The 27,336-nt window shown below is 48.6% G+C and overlaps 1 protein-coding gene across 4 annotated transcripts in view; it reads right to left on the bottom strand.

Moving 5' to 3' along the window:
* Positions 1–27,336, bottom strand: part of GARRE1 (granule associated Rac and RHOG effector 1) — a 54,458-nt gene that overhangs the window by 18,159 nt on the left and 8,963 nt on the right. For 3 of the 4 annotated variants that reach the window (XM_068161665.1, XM_068161667.1, XM_068161668.1), the window contains exon 2: positions 6,900–8,241. In XM_068161665.1, coding sequence (XP_068017766.1) covers positions 6,900–7,394 — 495 coding nt within the window. In that variant the 5' untranslated portion in view covers positions 7,395–8,241. Of the gene's footprint in view, positions 1–6,899; positions 8,242–12,188; positions 12,271–27,336 lie in introns of those variants that run through there. The other variant, XM_068161666.1, reaches the window with a different exon arrangement.

Here is a 27,336-nt window from a genome sequence, read left to right as displayed (position 1 = left end):
AAACCTCCCTGGCTTATTTTCAGCTACATTCTTCTGGAATAAAAATGTCCAGGCACAGTGATGCTGCTGGCAAGGCCCTGCAGCCCCCCAGACAGCTCCATGCATTCACTGTCTCCTGCAGAAGAACCAGTGGTGGCAATGCTTTTCTCCACTGCATCCGGACTCCTTTCGACATTCCATTCGGCTTCCATCACTTCCCTTCTTTGTACAAGGCATCAAATTAAACATTTTTGATACTTTGACTGACCCCTGGAAGTGGAATTTGATTAAAGAAAAAGAAATAACAAAGCAGCAGTCAGCAAATGATCAAATGAATAAAACTCCAACTCGCCTGGCTCCAAAATTAGAGAGGTTTATAAGAGCAGCGGAGGGAAAGGGAAGTGGTGATTGAACCTTTCTGTGTAGGAACAATGCAGCTCTCAGGGGAAGGAGAAACCAGGACTCATTAGGAATTTCAAGCTGATTAAGTTTCAAAGAATATTTAAGGTACAGAGGTTGAAGTTTCCCCTGCCTGGGAGTAATGCTCCAAATAAACAAATGACTCCGTCTGCAAGTGGCAGCACACAACATTCCTCCTGCAATTCCCACTGTTAAGCAGCACAGATAACTGGTACCATCTGCTTCACTCAACTTCTGCTTGCTTTGAGGAGGAATCTATTTCTGTCTCTCCCAGGCAGGGGTAAGGTTGGGCTTAACTGCTTAAGTAACCCCCAAGTGGAGGAGGAGAGCTGCACTGTTACACACTGATGCCAAGCTTGCTTTGCTGTGGAGTTCGCTTCTTGGGGATCATCTTCCAAAGCACTGAAACTGTCCCAGTTGTGGGGAGGAGGAACAGCCACCACCAGCTTAACAGAGAGAGGCAGGGCTGGCCAGCAGTGACCCCAGGGAGTAAAGCAAGGGGCTGGCTCTCTGCTGGGGAATCTGCACAGTTACCAGCAAACACAGGTGGGTGTTTTCACACAGACACAGCCACCTCTTGGTCCCTGCTTTCCCAGGCACAAGTTTCTGCTTTAGCCATGATCAGAAGAAACTACACCCTAGGGAATATGATCTGGAATCATCACAGGTGTCAGTTAGCAAGCTCTGGTAGTGGTGGTGTTCCCCTAAACCATTTCTCAGAGTCATTTCTATAGCAGACAGGAGGAGGTCTCCAGCTTGCCAGCTTTTTGTCCCAAGAACTCCAGCTCTGACACCTGGACTTTCCCAGTCTGCTCCCAGGCAGGACAGCTTTGTCTCAGCAGCTGAAGCACTTTGCCTGAAGGAATCTATCTCCCAGTTCAGGCAGTGGGAAGCAATGGTATTTTCTGAGAGGTCTCACTTCAGACCTGCTCCTCCCTGGACAGCAGCTGGTGATGGTTCCAGTCAGGCTGGTCATACACCAACAGCAGTGCTGGGTGCAAGCGCAGCGGTAGGCTCCTCTGGCCCATGCTGTCCTCTCACATGGGCAGCACACAGGCAACTTGGGAATCTTTTGCTGGGCAAGGCACACAGGAGACTGCCAGATTTCACTGCTGAGCAGTGATGCCATGCAAACTCCCTGGCAAGCAAGATTCCTTACAAGAGGAGAATGCCAGTAAGAGAAGGTGGCAGACCAGCAGTGTCAGTCTCCCAGACTGGACACAAACTCTGCCTTGCAGTTCCAAGGGCCAGGCCATCTACAAGAATGTATTCTCCTCCCTCTTCTTTCCTTGGCTACTTCCCCAAACAAACAAAACACTCAAACCCCAGGCCACTACAACAGCTTATTCAGTGGTTTCCTACTACCCCCCCTTTCCCATCACAGAGCTCCTAAGGGCTTGGGTGACAACAAGGCCTGCACACAACCTGGCTACTCATGACAAGAACAGATGAAAGTGGCCACATGCTGCAGTTAGCAAGGAGGGGTGACTCAGGCTGATGTCTGACACCTTTCCCACACACAGCTGCAAGTGGATGGAATACTGTTAAGTTTTGCCATGCAGCAGTGCCCTGCAGCTCAGCAGAGTGCACCTCCAAGGGAAGACAAGGCCCTGCTGATTGCAAACCAGTCCCCTCCAGCTCAAATTGGGCTCCAGAGAAGCTGCAGTCAGTATTAGGGGGCACAGGCAACCTCACTGCCCCCTTTCTGCTAACAGCCAACCTATAAACACCCAGCAGTGCTAATCTGGTACTGACAGCTACTAAAGTGATCTCTGTAAGCTAGGGAAAAAAAGCATTGGAGTGTTAAATACTTCTAAAGTGAAAAGCAGCCATTAAAGTGTAGCACAAAATACTTCTACAAGCAATGCCAGCAGGTCTGAGAGCAGACCACGAGGCTGCAGGACAAGAGCACAAGGCATTCCAGCAGGCCACAGCATTTGTCACTGATGTGGGGCAGCTTTTTGCTGCTGACACTTCCTCAACTCACAGAGGTCTGAAGCCAGTCCCTGAAAATCATAGCAGAGACAGCAATGCATTTAAATGGAGCTGGGCAACATTTGGTAAGGAAAGCTTACACTTTAGATTCACAGAGGTCTGCCCCACAAGCATCATCTTGCTGAAAAATGGTCAGTCATTTAACACACAAAGGCTACCTGCATCTAATGCAAACCAGAGGGGCCAGGTAAATATCCTGTGCCTGCTCCCCTTGTTGAGGGAGGCAGGGCACCCAGCTCTGTCACTGCTGGCACTTGAAGGCAGCACACGAGCTCCATGCAATGAAACCAAGATCCATGCTCTGCCCTGGGCAGTGCTGAGGCTGCTGCAAAACTTTGCAGAAGATGAGGAAATGCACAAACCTTTTTCCTAGCTGTTTTGAGTTCCTCCCCCCCTTTCTTTTAACACTTTTATTCACAGGGGCTCAGTTTTACTGCCTTCTCCCAGCTCACAGAACTTCAACAACAGAGCTGGCAAACCGAACGTGAAACAGTCTCACTGCCCCTGATTGCCATGCTGCTCCTCACCCACACAGGCACAACACACCTGAGAATTCAGAGGGGTTTTTGAAAGGGGAAAAGAAGAGGCAGGGAGAAAAACCCACCAGCATTTGCATATCTGAAAAGAAGCAACCTTGGGAAACTCCATCTGTCACCACCACTTTGATCAGGAGAAGTCACCTTCATACCCCTCTTGGCAGACAGCTCTCAGCTAGCAAGCTCTGTGCTGCTCAGAAGCAATAAATAAATGAAACCCCTCACCCACTACTGCTACAGTCCAGGTTCCACAGCCTTTTTTTAGGCCAAATCCCAGTCAGCATGTGCTTACCAGCACTTGCAAGTTTCCCTGGTACTGCCTTCCCTGGGGGCTGGAGCCCACCACGCCAGGTAAAACCCTCTGGCACCTCATGCCTGAGCTGTAGCTCTCTCCTGGATTTCTAAAGCCCAACCTGCTATGCTTGCATTTCTTGTTCTGCCACAAAGCAGACTTCTCCCCAGCCCTCCTCAACAAAAGCAGTGTTTCCTTAGCTGGCCTCATGCATGTAAAAGCCCTCCTTCTCATGTCTAGTTTTGAAGGGCCTCAGAGACTCCCCCCCCTCCGTTCCAGTGCTGCTACAGCACCATTGCCCTTAAACTAGGGCAGTGCTTCCTCATGTTTAGATGAACTTCTGATGTTCCAGTTCGTGCCCCTTACCCTGCTCATGTCACTGGGCCCCACTGCCCAAAGCCTGGCCCCATCCCCCTGACACTCAGCCCTCACATCCTACAGAAGCAGAGCAGGCCAGGCTCTCAGAGGTCATCCCAATCCTACTGCCCCAAGCAAGGAGCAATTCCCCCTGGGGCAGTTTTGCTAGATGTAGGTTCAACCTGTTCTGTAAGCTCTTTGTGACAGAGGCTCTCTCCCCAGTGCTGGGCTAACGTCACAGAGTGTTCCCAGGACATCTTCACAGGCATCTTTCCTTCTGAAGCCTCAGTTCATTACTTCTTGCCCCACCTCATGCAGACATGAGGGACAGAACACTGCCACTTCCTCTGGCAGCTTCTTACATACCTGAACAACTCTGATCTTCCTTCTTAGTCTTCCCTTTGCAGTCAGGCTCTTTAGTTTGTCCCCTGCAGCCCTGTTTCCTGGGTGCCTGCTTAGCCCTGCTGCTCTCCTCTGGGGTGTCTCCTGTTGCTCACCAGCTCTGCAAGTGCAGCAGCAGTGCCGTGTGGGTGCACTGCTGCCTTTCAGGCCGTAACGCCCAAAGTGAAGAGAGCTGAATGCTTATGTCATGGCTCTTGAGGGTTACAGCAGTGTTGAGTACATGACAACTGCCTCTTTGCACAACAGCAACAACATTGATTTATTATTTGCAGCTAGACAACACTGACTCCCACTCAGCATATGACTACCACAAGCCCTAGAAGTGTTCTTCAGCCCTGCTGCCCGGCGAGCTCCACTTGTGAGGCTGAGAATGTCTGGTTCAATGTTGGCACACTGTTTTCCTCTCCAAATGCCACCCCAACTGCAAAACTCACTGCTTCAGGTCAAGACTGTTTCTCATGTAGGTCTCCCAGCATAAGTCTATCACACCCTTTCACATCACCTAGAAACTTCAATATATTCTCTGTACTGACCTCTGCCACAGTCCACCTCGAGCAGTAGGTAACTGCTGCCTGGGCACAACCACCCAGCCTAGGCACTGAAGTCATCCAAACCACGCTCCCTGGCTGACTTCTGCACCAGCCACGTGAGCCACAGCCAAACCCTTACGTTCTGCTGGCTCTGAAGCACATGCAGGGTGCAGGATTTGCCTCATTATGCAGCAGTCCTCATAAATCTTGCATGTGAACCTTCCCAGCACTGTGTGCAAGGTGCAGTTCTAGTTCAGAGTACAATGACAGGCTGCCAAGTGCCACAAGACACCCCTCAAGAGAAACCCAAGCAATCCAGCTGCTGTGCCTGCACTCTCTCTACATCCGCCCCTGCCAGCGAGCTGCCTGCTGCAGAGAGCACTGCAGGTGCATGTGGAGCTCAGGAGCAAGGGTTAGCTCTGTGCAGATACAGCAGGGACCAAGGAAAGTTTCTCCACCTTTGCCTGCAGCTGGCAGGCCATGCAGTCAGTCTGCACACAAAATGCTCTGCTTCTGCTTGTGAACCCCTCCTGCTGAGCAGCCACTCTCTCCACAGGGTGCAGGGGTCAGGCTGTGAATTAGCACCCAGAACAACTGGGCCAGGTTGTAAAAATCAGTACAGAGAGAGCTGCCAACCTTTAGCAGGGACACAACCCCCCCCAGAAGGCAGCCAAGGCCTCCTATGTTGCTGCCTTCCCCACCCCCCCAATTAAAAGTTAGGATAAATTCTTTCAGCACAGGCATTTATCAAGGACTTTAACTACATAAACTCACCCTGAGCTTCACAGTAGGTTTTCCTCCAGCCTCAGCTATGCAGGCTGGTGTTATCAGACTGGTCTCCAAAAAGGGAAAGCCATCCAGCACAAGGATCTAGCTGCTTGCTCCATTCTACACCACACACACAGCACTGCAAGCTGCCAGCCACACTGCTCTCTACAATGACATCCTCCAAACAGCATTCTGCTTTACTTCAGCTGCAAGCTGTGCAGCCACAGAAAGCAGCTAACATTGCTAAGATGTGTGTGTAGCACTCAGCCCTACACAAAGCTACCTGGAATTGAAGTCAAAACCAAGAGAACTCAGCAGTTCTCCACTCAGGATGGAATGCTGCAGGAATAACTTTGCAAGGACTGCTGTACAGTGAAAGGAATGTGTCAAAACATGAGGAACTGCTTAAAACACCAGGGACCCACGTGTGACTATCACTTAACACTGCCTCTGCTATAATTAAGACATTTACCACAGGGAGAATTACCCAGAAACACCCAGCCAGGCATGGTGAGAGCTGGGGTGAGTGAATTCTGAGTGCTGGGGCCTGGCTGCCAGCACAAAGCCAGGGCACACTCTGCAGCAGCAGTCTCTCATGCTAGCACCGCGGTGCCCTGCTAGGCACAACAGCTCCAGAAGAAGCTGTTTGGCACATGGTGATCACCACCTGCCTCATGGGTTACACAAAGACTGAGGACAATACCCCACTCCCACCTGTTCAGGTTTCCCCTCAGTGGATAACTACTCCAGTTATCCTTAGAATGGATAATTCTGAGGGAAGTATAGGTTCATTTGGTTGATGGTGCCTCAAAAATATTAGCTAACATAACCCAGAAAATGACTGAAGCTTGTCTTCAGTTGCTGTGGAGGGGCAGTGTGCTGGCTTTGTGTTGCTGCTGTTCAGCATTGTTACTAAGCATGGCTACCCTGGAAAGCCAAGAGGCTGCTGGATTGCTCTTCCACAGATTCATAGGATGGGCTGGGGTGGAAGGGACCTTCAAGATCATCCAAGTGCCAGCAGGAACACCTCCCACCAGCCCAGCTTGCTTGCAGTCCCATCCCATCTGGCCTTGAACCTCTCCAGGGAGGGGTCATCCACAGCCTCCCTGGGCAAACTGTTCCAGTGTCTCCCCACCCTCACTGGCAAGAGTTTCTTCCTACTGTTCAGTCTAAATCTGCCCTCCTCAAGCCTCCATCCAGCCTCTCTCATCCCAGTGCCTGCACGCATTGCCTCTCATCCACTCAGTTGAAAGCACCTAGAGGGTGCCTGTTTAGAGTCCCCTAGCTGATGCAGGTTAGTCACAACTCATCCCTCTAACATCCTTTCAAACCAAGTGCAAGCTCTTGCACAGAACTAGCCACCAAGTACCCCGCAGCTGGACGAGAGGCACTGCAGATCACTTAGTGCTTTCGGGAGGCAAAGGCAAGAAGCGGAGAGGCGCTCTGTTTACCAGCAGAGCCTGCAGCTGGACTCGGTGATCTGAAAGGTCTCTTCCAACCTTAACAACAAACCCAAAGCAAGGCAGAACTTCAGGTGTGGAAGTGATTTTGAAGAGAAGCCTAACGAAGGAGGGAGGACAGAGGAGTGCTGGTGAGGCGGCATCCCGCGGGGCGCCTTACCTCGATGTCTTGTAGGCTGAACTCCTTCTGGTCTTTGAAGTTGGCAGCTCCGGCGCTCAGCTCCATCAGCATTTTTGCTATTTCTGGTTTTATTGCTGCTGTGAGGCGACTGGCTGCTTCCATGACATGTTCCTGCACGTCTTTCAGTTGCATAGCTGCCTTAGAGTAGTGCGAGTTCCTGAACACGCTGCTGAACAGCTCGGTGAGGAAAGTGCTCGTTCGGCAAAACACGTTGAGGGCATCCAGGTACTTGGAGATTCCCTGCTGGATGTCTGCGATGGGAGTAGTGTGGGGCACGGGGTGGCTGCAGCTGCCCGCAGCAGCTGAGGAGACCAAGGGGGGTGCCGGGGTGGCGGAGGCCAGCGGGGCGCTCAGGGTCCTGCCTAGCTCAGGCATTTGATACTGCTGGTGTTGCTGCACCTTCTGCTTGGACCCGCCAAGCAGGAAGCGCCGCTTGTAGTCCATTTTGCTTTCTTGTGCACTGCAGCAATACATAAGTGAGTGCTTGTCCAGAGAGTTCTCCACTCAACGATCGCCCGTCCCGCTCCTTCCTCGAGCCCAGAGCTAGGCACAGCGCCGGGGCGGGGCCGTGCACATCGGGGTCACAAAAGGCATCTCAAAAAGGCAAGCGTCTGTCTCATCTGTACCAGCAGCCAGGAAGGCAGCAGCGGATCTGCTGACCTGCTGTTTGCAGCGTTCGGTGCAGCCCTGCTGCAGTTCCGAAGGGTACTCACAAAGCAAGCTCAAGTATCCTACCGATGCCCTGTCCCTTGCGTGGCGCTCTGCCGCTCGCCGGAGCGGAGGACCCGCCGGCAGCACGCTGCTGCCGCTGGCTGCTAAGCCTACAAAAGGTCTTCTCAATGCAAATAGCTTCAGAAGCAACACTTTAGCACAGTCTTCCCACCAGCAGTGCTGGGGAAAGTGGAGCAAACCACTGATCAACAGCGGTTACAACAGCAGTGCAGAGGCTCCTTCCTTGAAAAAGGCAAATCCTCGTGCCAGCAGATCAAATGTCCTGACAGACCCAGCCTGCCAGGAGAGTCTGTCTGTAGTGTAATCTCCTCTTAATACTGAAGGGAAAAGAGGGAAAAAAAGAAAGAAAAAAAGGGGGGGAAAAAGGAAACCCAAACCCAACAATCTGGACTCTTGGAGAAGACTTTGCAAGTTGAAGCTATTAAAAGGAGTGTTTGTTATTGCAAGCCTTCTTCCCCTTCCCTTGTTTGCTGAGGTAGTTGTTTCTGCTGTGACATTAAGAAGTGGTGCTTCCAGACTGCCTTTGCCTTCAGTTGTAGGTGCAGAGCAAAAATGCACAAATGTAGTTGTAAGGCCTCTAGGTCATTTCCTGTGAAAAACAAACAACACAACACAGAAGTTAAAACGCTGTGGAGCACTGAGAAGGTTTGAGATTGCAACTCCTGCAGGCTCTTGGCCTGCTTCTCTAGGCACACCTTGGGAACAAGGTGCAGGGTACCACAAGGAAGAGGTGCAGAGGGCAGTTACAAGTTAGCATCAGGCTGTTGCTAAACTCGGCTCTGCTGAAGACTGTCCTATTAATTCCCCCACCCAGACTGCAAACTAAGACGACAGCTAACAACCAGTACCACCCTCCCCCAGGTATGAACAGTGGAGGGCTATTCATGCAGGGCTCAGGAACTGTCAATCACAGTTCCTAACCTCATCCTTTTAAAGAGTTTATGACTGAAGTCAAGGAAACCTATTAGCATGCACCATGATTTATTGCAGGAGTCAGACTCCTATTCATGGTAAGAGTTTACTGAATCAACAGATACAGGTCCTTAATCTTCCCCAGTGCAATAGCAGAGAGATCTGTCTGTATCCTGACTGAAAGACACCACACACAGCTCCCGTATCAGGCTGATGGGCAACACCTACCACACGCAGCCTATGGTGAGGCAGAGCAGTCAAACAGACTGGGCTAAATACCCAGACATGAAATTAGGGAGCAGCTACAGCATCCTGCCCCCACTAGCACTCTCTGGTGCACCTGGAGAGCCTAGAGCACTTTCTTGAAGGTGGCTGAAGGAAAATGAACAGAGCCTGAGCAGTGAGGGAGGGTCAGTTTGCAGCAGGAGATGTCCCAGGCCAGGCTGGAGGAGCTGGAGCTTCTGGAGAAGGGCATGAAGCTTTTTCAGCCCTCACCCTTAGCCAAACACAGCTCTTCAGTGGACAGGGCTTGGCATCTCCCACTCGTGTTTACAGGCTGGAGTCACACATCCATATGAACAGTTGTTATCCTAGGGGGTCACTCACCCCCCTTCAGCTCCACATCTTCTAGAAACACACAGAGGTTTCTACACACCTGTGTGTGACACGAGATCCTCTGTATGCACTGTGACTTTATGGCTTGTTAATTAATCCCACCCCAGAGACACTCCTCTCTCCTGTGCTGGAGCCAGAACGGCACTGACCCAATTACCTTTGATCCCAGCAGCTAGTTTAGGGTGGGAAACCCCACACTAATGTCCTGGTGCTCTGCAGCATTCCTCACTCTACTTGCTGAGACAGCACAAGGCACTGATGAACAGTGTGAGGACACCATCAGAAGGAAAGCATCATGCAGAGAAATACAACTCGTTCAAGCAGTTTATTTAGCCCTAGCCCTTACTCACACTTCAGGCCACTCTCCCTCTCCTACACATACACCTACCTTAATTTCATCCTATAAGGACATCCTCTTCCTCACTGCAGCAGCAGTGATGGCCAAGGCCAGTATCAAACAGTAATTGATAACAGGATTGTTCCCTGAGCACTTGAAAGGATAATACAGATGTAACAGGAAGGAGGCCTTCCATGTTACAATAAAATGATCCTTTAGCTAGGAAATTTGAGATATGAAAACTGCATTAATATTGTCAGGATGACTGGGGAATAAAGATTCTTATCTTCAAAAATGCCTTACTTCCACCTCTCTGAAGGAAGGAGCTCTCAGTTTGTTCCCACCATGTGTTTTAACACATACCTATGAGACAAAACCCACACACAAAGCAGCAGGCAAGACTCAGCAGGGCAAAACAAGGTCTAGAGCTGGATAGTACAGGCATACACATTTGTCAGGGAGGCAGGGCTGCAGAGGGGGCTGAGATACGGAGCAAATCTTTTGTATTCCCACTCCTAAAGCACGACAAACAGCTAAACCACAGCAGCAATCCCCTATGCACACATTTCAGCAGCCCTCAACAAAGTACTCTAAGCTGCTGACTTCCTTTCCTAACTCCTTTACGCTTCTCTCAATATTCAGACTGAACACCCAAATGCCATAAACCCATTCCAGTCAGGACTTTCTAGGTGCACAGCTGAAAAGGTTTGTCTCCTTGCTTTACAGGCCCCAGTGCCTTCCAGTGGAAAGCACAACCACACTGGTTTTCTTGCTGGCATGTAAATGCAGATGGAACAAAAGAGGCTGCTAATTTATGTGCATTGTGTAAGCAAATTGGTGACTATTTTTCCCCAAGTAAACAGGAATTGCAGAGGAACTCCAGAAACCATCATGAAATATCTACATGTTAATTAGCACCAAGAGCAGAAAAAGCTAAGAAGCAGGGGGGTCCAAGCTACACAGCATGGCACTAGCCAAGCCCATCAGAGGTGCCCTGCACTTGGGTGGTTCTGAGGACACACTGAGCCCGTGGGCACCAAACTGAGTGACCTCATCATCTGAAACAGTCTGATTTTAGTCAATACATGAAACTCCTACATCCTAGAAGCACATAAACCCAACAAAGAGGGAACAAATGAGTGTGCTTCTACAGCCATACACAAACAGAAGTCCTGCTTTCCCTCCAGACAGTGTCACAGTCGAACTTGCAGGTACTTAGCTCCTCAGTTTCAACAATCCCTTGTAGGGAACTCAACAGAAAAGCTTCAAGAAGAGAGCTGGCATCTCCAGCATTGAAAGAGACATTTCTTGAGAGAGGAAAGCTGCAGTTCCTGACCCTAGGCATGTGGGGACTGCTGTGTGCCTTACACTTCCTATAAGGAGACCTCCAGCAGGCTGTGTGCAAAGCAAACATTCTTCCAGTCGCATCTCCTCCCCAAGTGAAGCAGGGAACGTTCCCACGCTCTCCCCTCCCTTCCCCAACACCACCACTCCCCTGCTGCTCTCACTGCATGGGCTCCATACTCTGTGAAGTTTATGCTCATCTAACTCCTGCCAGATCAGGAAAAACAACAGTGTTTCACTCCAGTGATACTGGGACAGAGTGAGTACTGAAGTATCACTATAGCCATAGTAAGGGGGGGGGGTGTATATATATTATTTAAGTATATAAGAAGACAAAAGTATACTGAAGAATCACTGAAGTAACACTGGCCAGAATCAGTCCAAAGTATAAACCTTCAGCTTGTGCTTCCCTCTGCACAAACAGGAATAGTCACAGAAATCAACTGCAGAAAAGTATCAAATGCCACAAATGAAGACCTTTTCTTCCTTCCTTTACGTAGTCAAGGCCCAAGCAGTGTTGTTCCTCTGGGACTGAGCAACACACAGCTAACACACAGCACAAAGCCAAGCTCCATGCTGAACACTGTCCTGTTGAGTGCTGCAAAATGCTGCTGACAAAGCTCACCACAGGGTTTATGCTCTCACTTGAAGCAGTTAATGTTAGAGCTAAGGAACTACTACCAGTTTGAGCTATTTGAACTTGCACAGAGATTCAGACATCTGCATGACTTGCTCTAAAAATGGCCATATTTGCATAGAGGAAACAGAACCTGCATGAAAATGAGTGCATGTGCAAATTGAGGTCACTCTTTTTTCCATATGCAACACTGAACATTTTTTGCTTAGATATCTCCCAGAAGATCCCAACTATTTTCTCCACTGATAGCAGGAGACACAAACTAACACAGGAGACTGTCAGACAAATGGAATCTGGCACCTCTCAGTTTCTGTTTTGGACCACCACCAAGGGGGATAAATCCCCCATCCAGCCCTTTTGGGATCACCCTGCTAGAAGAGGAGGAAACTTCTTCCTGTGAAACAAAGGAAACTGGGTAGAGAGGAAGTAGTGAGTAAAAAGCACAAGTCCCTCACCAGTTGGCTGAGTTACACAATCCCCCAGACTGTCACGTTCCCTTCACCTGCCCTCTATGGCAGTGTGCACTGCTGACAACTTGGATTTACCAAAATGACTTTCCAGGCTTGAAACAGGCTTCTGATCTCAATTTTAAAAGCTGCTTACAAAGGTGTTCTGTCTGAACTCTGCTGTGCTTTCAGAGCCTGGACAGGGTAACACACACCAGGAAGGGGACCCAAAACACATGAGCTACCTTTTTTGACAGCAACACTTCCAGACGTTCTACACAGGCTTGAATTTCATCACAGAGATTCCAAGCCTCAGGATGAACAAGCACCACTCCTGTAGAACAATCAAACATGAGAGCAACTACACTTGATGGATGTCCCCCCAAAAGAACACAGCCCAGAAGAGCCAGATTGCTATCCAGGGGAAAACCTGAGCAAACAGAACCTACTGCAAAGAGACCTCCAGCACAGCTGTCAGGATGCAGGCATGCAACAAAGTCCAGCTGCCCACCAGTGCCAGCAGGAGAGGACACAGGTCCTGCTGGCTCAGCCTGCTGGCAGGCAGCACACCTCACCAAGCTCTCACTGCTTCTGGTCAGGTGCCCATACTGGGGCTACAAAGCCAGAAAGGAAAGCCAGCCTTTGTTCAGCACTGAGAACCCAGCAGGGCTGGCTGCAGCCCCTAGAAAATGTGGGAACCTCCTGCGTGGGGGTTTTTGGGGTGCTGTTCGGTCACCCAAGCTGCAAAAACCTCCCAGTGGAGGTGGACATGGGGAGAAAAGGGAAGAGAGAGACAGAAATAACCTATTATACCAATACCATTTTAGCTCTTGTTAGCTCATGAATTGCTTATTGGGATTCCTTCTTGGCTGCTTGCCCAGAACAGTTGGAGGAAGAAATCAAAACAAAACAAAACAAGTAGGCAAGCCAATCTGTAGTGAAGCCATGGAGCTCCTGCTGGAAACATCCTCCTTCCAGGGTCTCCCTTTCCTAACACCAGGCACCCTGGCCTGCTCCAGGGCTAGACAAGTGTCAACAGCCACAGGGTTAAAACCCCTCCGCTGCCACAGCTCAGTGGCCGTGCTCTGCAGGGGCTGTGCAGGCAGCAGGAGTTGAACTGGAACCAGTGACTTGAGCATCCCATTGCAATGTGCACAAACCTGAGCAGCCCAAGGCAGTGGTGCAGACACTGACCTCCTTTCCCACAAACAGAAGCAAGCAGGTTTGATAAACCTAAGTGGAAGTTTCCAGCAACTTGGGTTTATTAACTCAAAAGAGCAATTTCACTGATGAGATATTTACCTAAGAGATGGACTCTGAGTGAAGCCATCAACTTACACACACTGACTTGTGTCTTTGGCACGTGCACTGACAAATCTTCCAGAGGCACAACTGTGCTAGGTGACCCTAAATGACAAGCTCAACACCACCCCCACACTGTGCCCAAAAGCCTAAGGCCCCAAAGCCTCTGTTGTGGAAACCTCTAGGAAACAGAGAAGTGAAGAACACCGAATTCCTGGAGCTAGGTAAGGGCTGCTGGTCATGGCTGCTCTGCACTACACCACTTGCCTTCCAATCCTTAACCCTCCAGAAAGAAACCCCTGCCCTGAACTGCACAAACCCACTCCCCATGGACACCTAGCTCCCCTGCCTATATGAGGCATCAGATTCAGAGCTCTTTGTATACTGAGCTGGACTTTTCTAAGGCAGACTCTCCAGCACTTCAGAAGGCTTACATTTTGTTGGAAGTAAGAACATCTAACACACCAAACAGCAGCAAGTCAAGTCTCAGCTATAAGGTATGACAGCAGAAGGAAAAGCTGGTGAAAGGAATGTGTTAAACCAGACCTCCTTTCAGACTTGAGTTCCTCCCTGAATGTCAAAAATAGATGCCTGTGTCAGATCAGGATCACCGTTTCAATCCTCCCTTGGCAATAGGTACTTATGTTATCTATTTCCAAAGCAGGACCAGTTCTCTTTTGAAAGAGAGCTGTGGGTGCAAGAAAAGAAAGGCAAATAATGTCCATTCTTTTGATGCTGCAGCCTAACAGAGCCTTTGCACACAGCGTGAGCAGCTCACATGCGACGTGCCCAGCAGAGGAGTCAGGAGCCCACCGCTCGTCGCCCAGGAGGGTGCACTCCACATCAGCCACAAGCACACTCTCTCATCAGAGCTGTAAAATGTGCTAAGATGAAGAAAAGGCCCAAGGGACCACAGTAAGAGTGAGCATGAATAGCATCAGCTTTCTGAGGAAAGGAGAGACGGGCTGCAGAGCTGCCTGACTCCGGCTGATACCTGCGGGCACTCTGGGGCAGACACCAGCCACTCGCAGCCAGCCACGGGACACAGCACTTCAGGGGAGTGGAACCAGGGCCTGCAGCTCTTCAAGGGAGGGATGGAGAGCTGACAGTACCTAAAACAATCCTTGAGCACAAGTTAACATCTGTTCCTATCAATGGCCTCTTCCAGCCACAGATTGCACCTCCTGCTGAAGGGAAGGCAGAAGCAAAGGCTGGACTAGGGAAATAGCCAATCAAAGCATATGTGGAACAGTAATACTCCTTGGTCAGCCTTCTGCATCAGGGTCCAGTCCTGGCCATTTGAAGTCATTCCCCCCACTCACCCCTTCCCAAGCCTTCCCTGAAAACCCACCTAGCACATCATATGTGTACCTAAAGCCTTTCTCTGCTACAGCAGAAGCCACCTATGGCAGACCATTCTACACCCCGTCACTCCTGATCAGTTCTCTTCTAAAGATAGTAAGCACAACGAACCCTTGTGAAAATTTGGGAGAGAGAGCAAGTGTCAAGAAACCAGGACTGTCTCTCAGTCCTGTAATGCTAACTACAGAAATGCCTATTTCCTCTGCTCCTGCAGAACACCACCTTTCATATGGGAGGGAGCACAGCACAGCACAAACCCCCTACCAAAACCCCATCAAAACCCCACACCCTACAAGCCTGAAATCTCACATCTCAAACCTCTGTGCTCACTTCAGCAATGGACTCAAGCATATGATTAGTTCAGTAAGGTAATGGACATCTCTCACACACTCCAGGGAGAGTTAAATCATGAATCACAGCTTTCCAGCCCAGGCAAATGCCAGATGTATTCTTCAGTATCATTCCCTGGGAAAAGAGGATTTTCAATACACATTTTAAAAGGCAGGCTAAAAATTTCTACTCAAATTTGTTAGAGGCTTAGAAATCGCCTCAAAGAGCTTAGTTACTGCTGAGTCAGTGTAGAGATCAAGAAACCAAGCAGAAGGGTTTATGTAAAGCTTTATTGCCACCAGCTTAAAATTACTTGTCCATGGATCCAAATGCTGCCTAAAAAGCTTCTGCACCCAGAACAACAGGAACGATTCCCACCCTTGGGCAACACTCTTACAGAAATGACTTTCTGAAAGACATTCTACTCTTCCAGTGAAAGTCAGGTTCTTCTGAGGAACTTTTCCTTGCCCCAGACAAATCATACCTTCAACAAGACTTGGAAAGAGGAGCCAGAGGCAGAGCCAAGTCAAATACCAGAGCTTTTCAGTACAGCATACTGGGGGGGGGGCGTCTGTGCACACAAAGAATGGCCTGGCTTTACAGGACTGAAGGACTGAAATAAGAGATTAGATTCATTATCAATTAATTCATCAGCTCATACATGGAAAAACAATCCCAGCCCAACACACAAAGTGATAGATAGACTCTGGCCAGATGATTACCTCTAAGGAAGAAGACCTTGGTGTTCCAACTGACTGCTTCTGCTAAAACAGCAGCCTGAAGCTGAGTGGCAGAGTGTGAAGAGCAAATATTAACAAAGGAATTTGGAAGCAAGTGGCAAGGTTGGGAAAGTCAGAAATGAAATTATGCCACAGCACAAGCCCATGGTTTGCCCACACTTCAAACTGAGCAGGCAGCTCTGGCCTCCCTCTTGCCCTCTCTTCTCGATGGGCTCACCTGCCCTACCACACAGCCCAGCCACGAGCTCAGCAGCTCCTGCTTGGAGCAAAGCATTGAAGACAGTTTGAAATGAGTGCAGGCCACAAATCCAGCCTGGTCCTGTCTTTCTTCAGGTGTCTACTTATAACCTCCATGGGACAAAGAAAGTTGAGTTGGAGCAGTGCTGAATCTGAACCAGAGTGGCCACTTTCACCTTCTCACTCCAGCTCACCGAAAGCAGCGTATCAATGACGCTGTGCTTACAACTCTGGAGACACAAGCACCTCCTCATCAATAAATCAGCTGGTAACCTTTAGACAAGGTGCTCCTGTAAGCACAGATACTACATCTCATAGCACTTACTACCATACACACACCTGGATTGCTACAGTGAAATAAACATCCCTGAACCAAATTTCCAGGCTGCTTTAACTAAGTTTGTGATGCTGCATAACCTCTTTGAAAAGAGAGGTCAGGAGGATGGAGCCAGGCTCTGCTCAGGGCTGTCCAATGATAGAACAAAGGGCAAGGGGTGCCAAGCTGGAGCAGAGAAAGTTCCAGAGGAACAGAAGGGTAAACTTTGTCACTGTGAGTGTGCTGGAGCCCTGGAGCAGGCTGCCCAGAGAGGAGTCTCTTTCTCTGGAGACATTCCAAACCCTCCTGGATGTGTTCCTGTGTGACCTGCCCTAGGTGATCCTGTTCTGGCGGGAAGGCTGGACTGGATGATCTTTTGAGGTCCCTCTATCCCCTAACGTTCTGTGACTCTGGGAAAACCCAACTCAGTGTCTACAGCATGCATTTTATTTCAGTGGTGCTAGACAAAAGCAGTATTTTAAGGCAGTGAAAACTACAAATCATCCACATATTCAAAGCTCTTCTATAAAGAAGGAAGTTCTGAGTACCAGAAATGTGCCACAGCTGATGTACAGAAAATCCTGTAAAGCCTTTATGTGATTTTTCATCCCTTTTGTTGCCTGTTTGCAGCAAGGATGATGAAAGCTTTCAAAACATTTGGTCTAACTCAACAGCAACAATCTTTCCTTTCCCAAATTGCCGCTCAACACTTGCCACAGAACACTTCTACAACAGTCTCTTGATACCAGACTGCATCAAAAGGAGGAAGAAGCCCTGCAAACGTGTGAAGTTGCATTAAATACACTCATAGAGTGAACTCACAGAATGCTTTGGCTTGGAAGGGACCCTGAAGACCATCTAGTTCCAACCTCCCTGCCATGCCTCGGGGACACCTTCCACTAGGCCAGGTGGAGTGAGGCTTTGAACATCCTGCTCTTGAAAACACCTCCAGGGAGAATGAAGTGGTTACTATTGCTATGCATTTTCACATGCCAGCTATTCAATTCTCCATATTACCCTACTATCTATTTGTGACTGCAATTAAAGCCAGATCCAGTATCTCACTCATCCCTGTTCTCTTCAGTGCATCAGAGAAGCTTTATCTTTGAATGAATGAGCTGGGGGAGAAGGCAAACACCAAGTCTGCTACTTGTAAAGCACCAAGCATTCTGAAATGATATTTCATTTCCAAAAATAGGAAGGAGGAAAACTGACATCAGCACACACACTTACTGCCTCATGACAGTTGCAGGCACCAGTTTTTGTGTCCTGTAGCTAATCCAGATTCCTGTCTCCACACCACAGCTCCTGCACTCACAGAAGAGACTTTCCCAACACTCCATGGGCTTACTGCATCTGAGCAGCAGGAGATTCATCACTGAACAGCTGGAGTTCTGCCCAGGAAAACAAACTATATTCTCTGCTGAAGAGAGGGACATGATGATTAGGCCTTTCATATCCCTCTCATGCTGAAAATTATGGAATTATCAGAAAACTGTAATCATGGAAATGTTAAACTAAGGAAAAAAGACTTCTACAGCAAATGAACATAATTATGTTTACCATAGCTGGGCCCAAAGTTGGCTGGCAATTCAATCTGTACACAGACAGCACTATCTCATTCACTGTCACAGGATATGAATAAACCAGAGCAAGCCAGTGTGAATAGCAGGCTCCCTCCTAGAACAAACCCAAACACTGCTGTGTACATAAAACACTCCAAAAGCATCACAGGATACAGCTGTAAACAGCAATTGCAGCAGCAGCAGCTCAACAGCTTTGACCTTATTTCCAAATAAACTAAACTGAAATTCTTCAACTAGATCTTTGTAAGAGGAGAGTTTTGGACCTGTCAGGATGCTTTATTCCTAACAAATCTAGGTGGTTAAATACATTAATGTAGAAGGGCTTTCTGTAGCTGGTGAAGGAACAGTGGTACCAAGTAATTTGAGATCCTCAAGATTAAAGAAGTCCAAAGGGTAGCATGCAAGCTTCAGAACCTTGCCTCATTGCTTCCTAATCAAAAAAGCTGCTTGTGTGTCTTGGGCACAGCACTCCCCTCATTAAGACCAGAATTTATAAGTCTTAATTAAATATAGATGAGGTTTTTAAAATAGCACTAACTCATCCTGCAGAGCTGGGTTCAGCAGATGATTAGTTACAAGATCAAACGTAGCACCCTTCCACTTTATAAACCTCCAATATAAATCAAAAGGGAAAAATAGAGCCAAGTTGTGCCAAATGTGGCCTTTCCCCCTTCAAGAACACCTAAAGCTTAACACTCATCTAATTCTTCTGCCTGCTCTGCACAGCAGACAGCTCACAAAAGTCCTTCCCTGAGTTGCTCAGCCTGCTGCAAATGTCGCTAGCAATCGGTTCAAGCACAAGTCATGCACTGGAGACCAAAAGGATTCTCCTCTTGCCCTTCTCCAGCAAGGCCCTGTGGCCCTGCAAGTATCACCCCAATGCCAACAGCTACATCTCCAGACTCCCAGGATCTAGAGCCTTCTATTAGCTGCTTCAGTAATCCTGCCTTCTGTTTCAGTCCACAGAACAATTTGTTGCCTTTCATCCACAGAGTGTAAATGCCAAAAGAGGCCACAGGTCAACTCCAAATCACAAAGCTGCAGAACGAAGGCTGAGGAATGCCACAGCAGCCCTATGTCTTCATCCTCTCCTTACACTGACTGAGCTGCAAGAAACTTCTGGGTTCAAAAGGCGATTTTTCACTTCCTAGGAAGTCTAGCCTGATGAAAGAGATTTCCCTTCTATGAAGAAAGGCAAAAGCTGGTGATATTTTAACAGACTGTCCTTTTCCTGCTTCTTTGAAACCCAGAGCTAACGCTTAACAATGAACTTCACTGTTTGTAACCACAACTAAGTGTGCAGGTTTGGAAAAGAGATCTCCTTTCTCATAGGCAGTGTGGATGCTCCCAAGGAGTATAAATAACTGCACACAAGAGCTCCTTGCTAACAACTGCATAGATGGAATTGTGCCGGCACGTCTCAGCAGCACACAGCTCCAGCTTCCAGCCCCTAGCTGCTCCATTAAGTCTATGGCATGGAAAGGCACAGATCAGTCAAAGTGATGTTCAGACAAATCCTGACGTGATCTGACTGACAGCAGGGGATTCTGCCTGTAAAAAAGTCACATTGTTCTTAGTTTAACAATTCTGCCCCAAAGAGTTCCCCAAGCACTTCCCAACAAAAGGAAGAACTGGTGAATAGTTATCACTCCTGCTTCCCACTTCCCAGCACACAGGGCACAGAACACCTCACCTGAGAATCCTGAAAGCAAAAGTTCTGACAGCTTTCTATAAACAACCAAGCCCTCAATCACAGCCCTGATCTCTCACCAAGTTATGAGCCAATGTTTCTGCGTGGAGTTGAGCAAGAGCTGCTCTGCCCAGCAGAGGACACAATGGGATATTGATGCCAGCACAATGCATCTTGGAAGAGAACCAGATGTCATGGTTTAATCCCCAAACCAAATTAACATGACCTGGTTGATCTCTTCAGTAGAGATCAAGCATCTATAAGCAAACCTGAAGACATAAGCTTAAACTTTTCTTTGGTGTTAGATATCTTTCTGAGAACTCAGGTTTGCTCCCCCTGAAGCACCTGGCACCAACAGCCAAGGATGTGGCAGGCACCAGTGGAGGACCCTGACTGCCTCTCTCATTAAGCACATGCCATGTTATCTCTCAGTGGTAACACAGCTGAATCCTGTTCACAAAGGAAGACTGGAAAGGAGCACAATGTTAGGTGGTAACTTCTGAAGTGCCAATTAGAACTAAAAGTGATTATCAAGGTGCAAGAGCAGGCTCCCATTAAGCGGTGCTGAGGCTCCTGCCCGGTAAGCTGTGCTGGCAAAGGGCTCTGCTGCAGACTTGCGACACAGCTGAGGCCCGAGACGCTGCCCAGATGCCAAACACACGGAAGCAACCTGCCAATACCAGCGGGTGCAGCCACTGCAGAGCTGGCCAGAGCCCCTTCAGATGTGTTTCCTAAGTACTAGATTTAGAATAAGCGACCTTCTCACCAGCAGGACTGTTTGTGCAGAGGGCATGCTGGCAGCCAGGACCCCCCCCGCTATCAAGCGCTGCCCATGACTAATCTGGCAGCAGCAAGGAGGAGGCCACAGTACCCAGCACCAGGCACCGAGGCAATGCCTGGCAATCCCTACTTTATTTATTATTACAAACCACTCCAGGCACCATTTTTAGCCACTGTTGGATTTCCTCCCTTCTCCCCATCCCCCAACCAGCCTTCAAACCTTGAAGTAACCTTGTTCTGTTCTCCCCCCAGAGACAGCTCCATGCCTGAAACATAACCTCTAATCTTATTTTCTATTTCTAGCATACAATTCATGACCCTTATCCCAATTTTTTTGTTAATCAAATATCCTCCATGATCCAGACCCTGCTTCCCACAGCCAGGATAGCACAGAGTAGGCCAGAACTGACAGCCCTATGTTTCTTGTTGAGGACAGTTTTACATTCAGTGCATTAGAACCATACGGAACGCAGGGTTTAAAAGCCCTCTCTGGAAAAAGCCAACCAACCAACCAAGGTTTCCAACACCACTGTCCTCGCTCCACTGCAACCAAACAGCTTCACTTGTTAGGAGGTTTAGATCAAGCCCTTAAGACACAGCAGATCTGCTCTTCAGGGCAGCCTGCAAAGCAATGCCTGGGTACCTGGAGAGGATGTGTGGATGTGAAGCTAAAGTTGTCCCAGTTCCAGGGGTTTATGACCAAGGAAGGCTTCTGACATCCTTTGGGGTTTATTTGGAGTGATGAGGGAGGTCATTTGTTTGCCATTGATTCTGTAAGACTTCTTACCCTAAATAGAAATGGCCTGCTGGATCAGATGTGTACCATGGCCACAATGGCAGGAGTCAGAATGTACACTTTTAATTAGTTAGCAGCATCCTTAGCTTCTTCCACAGCTTTATCAATCATATCCAAACCCGTACAGCTGCCAGAGCAAAAATGTTCCTCCACACACTAGCTCTCCACAAAAGCACTTTGATGCAGAACAGCTCCCCAAAGAGTGAACAAATATTTTTCTGTCTCCAATGTGATGAAAAACAGAAAGTTTCCAGGATGTGTCCCCAGGCTGGAGGTTGCAGCCTGACACAACCATGCCCTCCCCAGAGTGACAAGCACACCCAAATGAGCTATTTGGGTCCAGCAAGCATCCCCACGGCGCGCAGGGCAGGCCTGCCCCTGCTCAGCTGGCTGTGTGCTCACCCTGCACACCTGGAGCGACTGCTCTGCTCACTTCTGAGCACCTTCCCTTGCACACAGTGCAAGTTAGTGGGGAAGAGAGGCAGAGAACCATAGAATGGGTTGGGTTGGATTGGAAAGGACCTTAAAGACCATCTAGCTCTAACCCCCCCTGCCATGGGCAGGAACACCTCCCACCAGCCTGGCCACATCCTCCCTGGGTACCCTATTCCATGGTTTCACCACCCTGACTGGAAAGAATTTCTTCCTAATCTCCAGTCTACATCTGCCCTTTTGCAGCTCCAAGCCCCTGCCCCTCATCTTGTCACTACAAGCTCTTGTAAAAAGTCCTTTCCCAGTTTTCCTGGAGCCCCATCAGGTACTGCTCTAAGGTCTCCTCAGAGACCTCTCTTCTCCAGGCTGAACAGCCCAAAATCTCTCAGCATGTCCCCACAAGGGAGGTGCTCCAGCCCTCTGATCACCTTGGTGATATGAATTCCCATGTCCTCACACACCACAGTATTTATGATGCTTATACCAAGCTAGCAGCAAGCCTTCCAAAACAAGGCCAACTACATCTTCTGTGGACTGGTCAGCAAATCAGTCAGTCTAGAATGTTCATGGCAAAGAGACTGCCCCCAGTACTTCACCACATGACAGAATTCCTTTCTCTCTACAACTCCCTGAGAGGAGGCAGGAGTGAGCTGGGGCTTGGGCTCTTCTCCCTAGGGTCGGGTGGCAAAACAAGAGGAGATGGCCTGAAAGTCTGCCAGGGGAGGCTCAGGTTGGAGATTAGGAAAACTTTCTTTCTGCAAGAGTGGGCAGGGACTGGATCAGGCTGCCCAGGGAGGTGGTGGAGTCACCACCTCTGGAAGTGTTCAAGACGTGGCCATGGCACTGTGGAACACGATTTAGCAACCATGGTGGTCTTAGCTCACCAGTCAGACCAGGTCATCTTGGAGGCCTTTTCCAACCAAAGCAATTCTGTGATTCTCTGATTCTGTATTGCAGATGTCATCAGCTCTGTGACAAGCTGACCAGAGAAGCAAGCTTAGGAATGAAGGCATAATCCTTGAAGTCCTTAAGGCATGAGCTGTTCCCATGTGCTTGGATTGCTTCTTACCTATCCAGCATCCCCCTGCTGCACAACCACCACAGCTCGTTCCACACAGGCTTGCACAGGCAGTTCTAGTAAATACCCTTGGTCTGTTCTACTTTCTCCCTCCCACTCCTTCAGCTCCCAGCCTATTCTCAGCAGGGAATAATTTGAATTTATTGGTAGTTCACAGAAATTGAATACTGCAAGTGGGAGGACAGCCCCTAGCAATTAAGAATAAAAGCAGATAAGTGAACATAAATCAGACCAGAGAAAAACAAATGCAAGAACTTTTTAAGGTAGCAGAGCTGGCTTTTGAAGTGGACTGGAAAACAGCATGTATTGAAACTGTGAAGCCAAGAGTCATCTCACCAGCACACTTAGCAGATCAGTTGATACCATGAAGCAGAAGTCAGCATGCTAGCAGCAGCCCAACACCAGGCTCGTTCCCAGGTGGCCACTGGGGTGAGTAACAACACTTTCTTTCCTTACTTAGGCAGAAGCACGTGGCATGGTGGGATGTGGTTTAGTGGCCATGCTGGTGCTGGGTTGATGGTTAGATCTTAAGAGGTCTTTCCTATACTTAATGACTCTCTGATTCTGTGAAGATGACTTTATCAACATAAGACAACTGCAAGGCAGGCCTGCAAAAAGCATGCTGTAAAACCCTGTTTTGAATGGCAGCTTCACCGACTCTTAAGGGTCAGTGCTTGAAAGTTTCTCCAACCCACCCCACAATGACAACTGGAAACATCTCCACAAGCATCCCTGAGATTCTCATGTCAATGAATGACAACCACAAAAATCTGTCATGGCACTAGGAAAATATTTGCAAGTCTGTTTTCAAAGGGATGCTGTTACTGAAGTGGAAAAAGTTTCACAGCACTACTGTCCAACAACCCAACTCTTTCAAAATGCTGCACTCATGAAGCATTTTATTACTCAAAAACAATTCCATCATTACAGAACAGACAGAGTATTTCTTCTTGATGTTTTCCATAGTCTCTGCTTGTAGGTGAAAGTTCCAGAAGCAATTCCAAAGCCCTCACTGAGGACAGCACGAAGAAGGTCTTTACCTTTTCAAAGCTGTTTCCACTCCCATCTCTCACAAACTTGGGGAAGGCAGGACAGGTGGCTTCAGTGATGGGAGAGCATTGCTCACCGGTCATAAGGAATGAAAACCAAGCACGGACCAAAGTCAATCCGTCCTTGGCACCGCTTTAAAATCCATACTTGACTGGGAAAGAGCTCCTGGAGCACAATCACTGGTGCAGGCTGGAGATGCACAACAGTCTATCTCTCCATTTTGGGTAAGCCATGCAATGATACTGGGTCAAAACCAACCTTTTAACATGCAGTAATCTACATGAAACATTCCAACCCCTCAGCATCTGAAAAGGACATTTCAGCTCACTGAAGCAGGTTTTTCAGCTGGGGGGGAGGGGGTAGGTTTTTGGTGGGGTTTTCCACATTTCTGAAAGGCAATCTGAGAAGGATTTCTGAAAAACCATGCCTTCCACTTGCAGCCCACCAGCATCAGCAGGTGAGGTCACCACACTGCTAACAGCCAGCCTTCCAGATTCACTCCAGCCAGCTTAAAGGACACAGTGTGAGAGGGGCATCTTCATTAGATGCTGAGGTACCTATTAATGTCTTTGTTCTGAACCACAACACAAACCAGGTATCTCCTGCACACCTGCTATGTGCAGCTTACCTGATGTACCTTCTCCTTGATTAAGGGATTGGAATATCAGCAAGTCACTTCCCCAGATTTCCATCTAGAAATCACTACCTGCCTTCCGAGTGTCCCCTGCGGCCCCGGCCGCGGCCCAGACCCCTTTCCGCACTGGCGGTTAGTTAGAACAATGTGTCCTGCCCTCGGAGCAGCCACAATCAGAGCATTCTTTGCCACATCAAGGGATTTCTATCCTCGGCTCCCACTCACGTAGTGCTGTGCAGCAGGAGGGCCGGAGCAGCGCTGCAGCCGCCTGGGCACCAGCACCCAGCCCAAACCGAGCTTACAACAACAGGAAATCTTTCGCATTTCCAGCCCGGCAGATTCCTCTCCCCACCTTTCAGCTGACATTCCAATCCTCCCTCTGCAGCACACGCCAACAGGACGCTTTGAAAGGGGAATTAAAGTGTATAGCAGGGGGGGAAGAGAAGAAAAGAGAAGCAACAAACCACCAGGAGAAGCAGTAGATAAACCCCCACATTATCCCAGGGAGAAAAGAATGTGGCCGGATTCAACAGCCGAGGAAGCCTGGGTGTCTGTGGGCTTGACAACAGAATTGATGCTTCTCATTACAGTGCATCAATCTGATAATATTCAGACCTCAGATTAAACTGTATCTTAGGGCTCTCAAATGATACAAGGAAGGCATTCTGCTGCCTTTTGGTTTGCTGTATGCATATCAACAAAGAATTTTAAGCAGCATAGCCACTTGCAAAATGGAGGCTTATCTCCTCTCACAGCTAACGCCGCCTCTTTGGAACAGAACATTCTCCCCTGGCTGCTTTCTCTCTATCTTTCAGGTGATTATGCTGGCAGTTCTTTGCCTCAGAAGCTGAAACACACTCCATCTATGTGGACATTTCTTTGTTCCTGAGTTGGACAGCACAGTGGGTTTTTCTTGGTCAGCAAAGGTCCTTGCTACTGACGAAAGCCATTTCAGCGTTACATTAAGCCATCCACGCTGCCATGCCTCTAAAACCCAGCTACCCAAAAACACCCATGAAAAAGATCTTGTGGCATCCAGGTTTGTACCACCTGCCAATACTGTAAAGATCTGAGCACTTCACCTCCATTTGTGTCAGATGTAAGCTTGCTGTTCATAAGTGAATGGAAAGTTTTTACCTAATTATTTGCTAATTCTCAACTATTACACTGAGTGATCTCAGTGATTGCTCACTCCATTTATGAGTAGTTGCTTTGCTATGTGTCTCACCAAAGTCTTCAATAAGAAGGTATTTAACAAGAAACCAAATCCTTTGAACAGGGAAAAGAAAACAAACAAGCAAAGCAGAGAGCAGGAGGAGAGGCATTGATGTAAGTGTGAGCAAGCCACAAGTACCTGCCACGCAACCTCCAGCTTCCCACCAGGCCGAGCTGAGGCTACACCTCCACGTGGAAGGATGTGAGTAGCAGGTTGAGACAAAAAGATCAGATCCTTCTCTCAGGACGTTCTACAGCTGCAGCTACTGGTCCCTGCTGTTTCACAGAATGCATGCCTCCTGAGATCAGCGGGTTAGACTGTTTCAGCTGGAGCACTTTCCCCCACACCACCTCCTTGCCACTACAATGCCATAAAGGCAGTGGCCTTCGTGTCAGTGGTGTGACACTAAGCAAGGAAAAAAGAAGAAAACCATCTCAACACAAAACACTGGAGACAGCTAAATAAGGGATAAGAAGTCCTCTAAGTCAACAGTGCTTGCAGGCAGGGTCAGGTTTTTTGCATGCTGCCAAGCACTGCCATCACTATTCACATATCTAGTTGAATAATGTCTGTTCCAAGGCTACTGTTCCAAATCACACCAGATTAGCTTTGCTCATGCTAGGATTCATTCAGCAGAGAAATATTTAGCACAGACACAGCACACAAGATGCCCTGCATTCATATTGTAATTTACTCCTCAAGACACTAAACCACTGGATCAAAATACAGCACACATCCCTATCTGCACTTGTAATTACGAGCACTGTAGCATTCACAAAACCTTATGTTAAAGGAGAGCAACACTAGGTATTACAGAGAATTTCAGGAACTAGCCTTCCCCTTCTGTTTGTTCTTGATACATGGTTGGACCTGCAGTGCAAAACAACCACCACAGCAGAGCAAGGCACCCTCCGGAACAGAAGGTATCAATCAGCGGCTACAAGGGAAACACAATGTATTATTGCCCTCAAACCGCTGCCATTTCTGAAAAGAAGCTACCTCATCTGTGCTACCACAGCCTCCGAACAAAATCGGCTCCAGCTCTTCAGTAAAAAGCCACTGCTCCTCCTTCAGGATGCGCCCTCGTGGATCAGTAACGCTGGACTGTACCGAGCTGATCAAAGCAGCCCCTGGCTGCACGGGGAGGCTGCCAGGCATGCCCAGCAACATGTGAGTGTCTCAGGAAAAGCAGTAAACCAGCCACAACTTAATGCCAAGCCAAGGACTACCAGTCATATTAGCAGTGTTACCTCCATTTCTGCACAAAGGTGAGGGAGCCCTTTCCCAGTGAACAGACACAGCAAAAGGGGTGAAACGAGAGAAGGCAGAGGCCATCCATAGCCCCAAGAGCGTGAGGGATGGAGAAGCACACAGGAAAACATGAAACAAGCAGCAGCTAAGGATGATTCTGAAGAGATCAGCAGCAGCATGCCACTGTATACATTTCCTCAGAAACTGGCTTGAGAAGTTTAGTTTAAAAACACAGTAAATTGCCACCACACCACCACATGTCACATGCTACACAAGCAACTAACTCTGTGCAGCTGTTTGGGAACAAATTCAACTTAATACACTGCACCTTTAAAGGCAGAGAAGCTGTTCAACCAGGAGCTCCAGATTCTGTAAGCAGGGGCATCCAGTCCAGCAGCATCAACACGGTGTGTGAGTAAAGCATACTCTTCTGAAAAGCATCCAGAATCAAAGACACTACCAAGGGGGCTGCAGTAGCAGCTCTGACATCTGATCAGCCACCACTCAAACACCATCAGAGATTCAGTGAGGAAACCACCTCCTGATGCTCTAAAGCCAGGGACCTCTGCAGCCCTCAAGGTCACCAAGATAGG

The sequence above is a fragment of the Melanerpes formicivorus genome, unplaced genomic scaffold (genome assembly GCF_026170545.1).
Source record: "Melanerpes formicivorus ecotype bairdi unplaced genomic scaffold, bMelFor1.0.p_v2 SCAF_59, whole genome shotgun sequence".
Lineage (NCBI taxonomy): Eukaryota > Metazoa > Chordata > Aves > Piciformes > Picidae > Melanerpes > Melanerpes formicivorus.
Note: the sequence above shows the minus strand (reverse complement) of the source record. Positions and strands in the feature narration are given on the sequence as shown.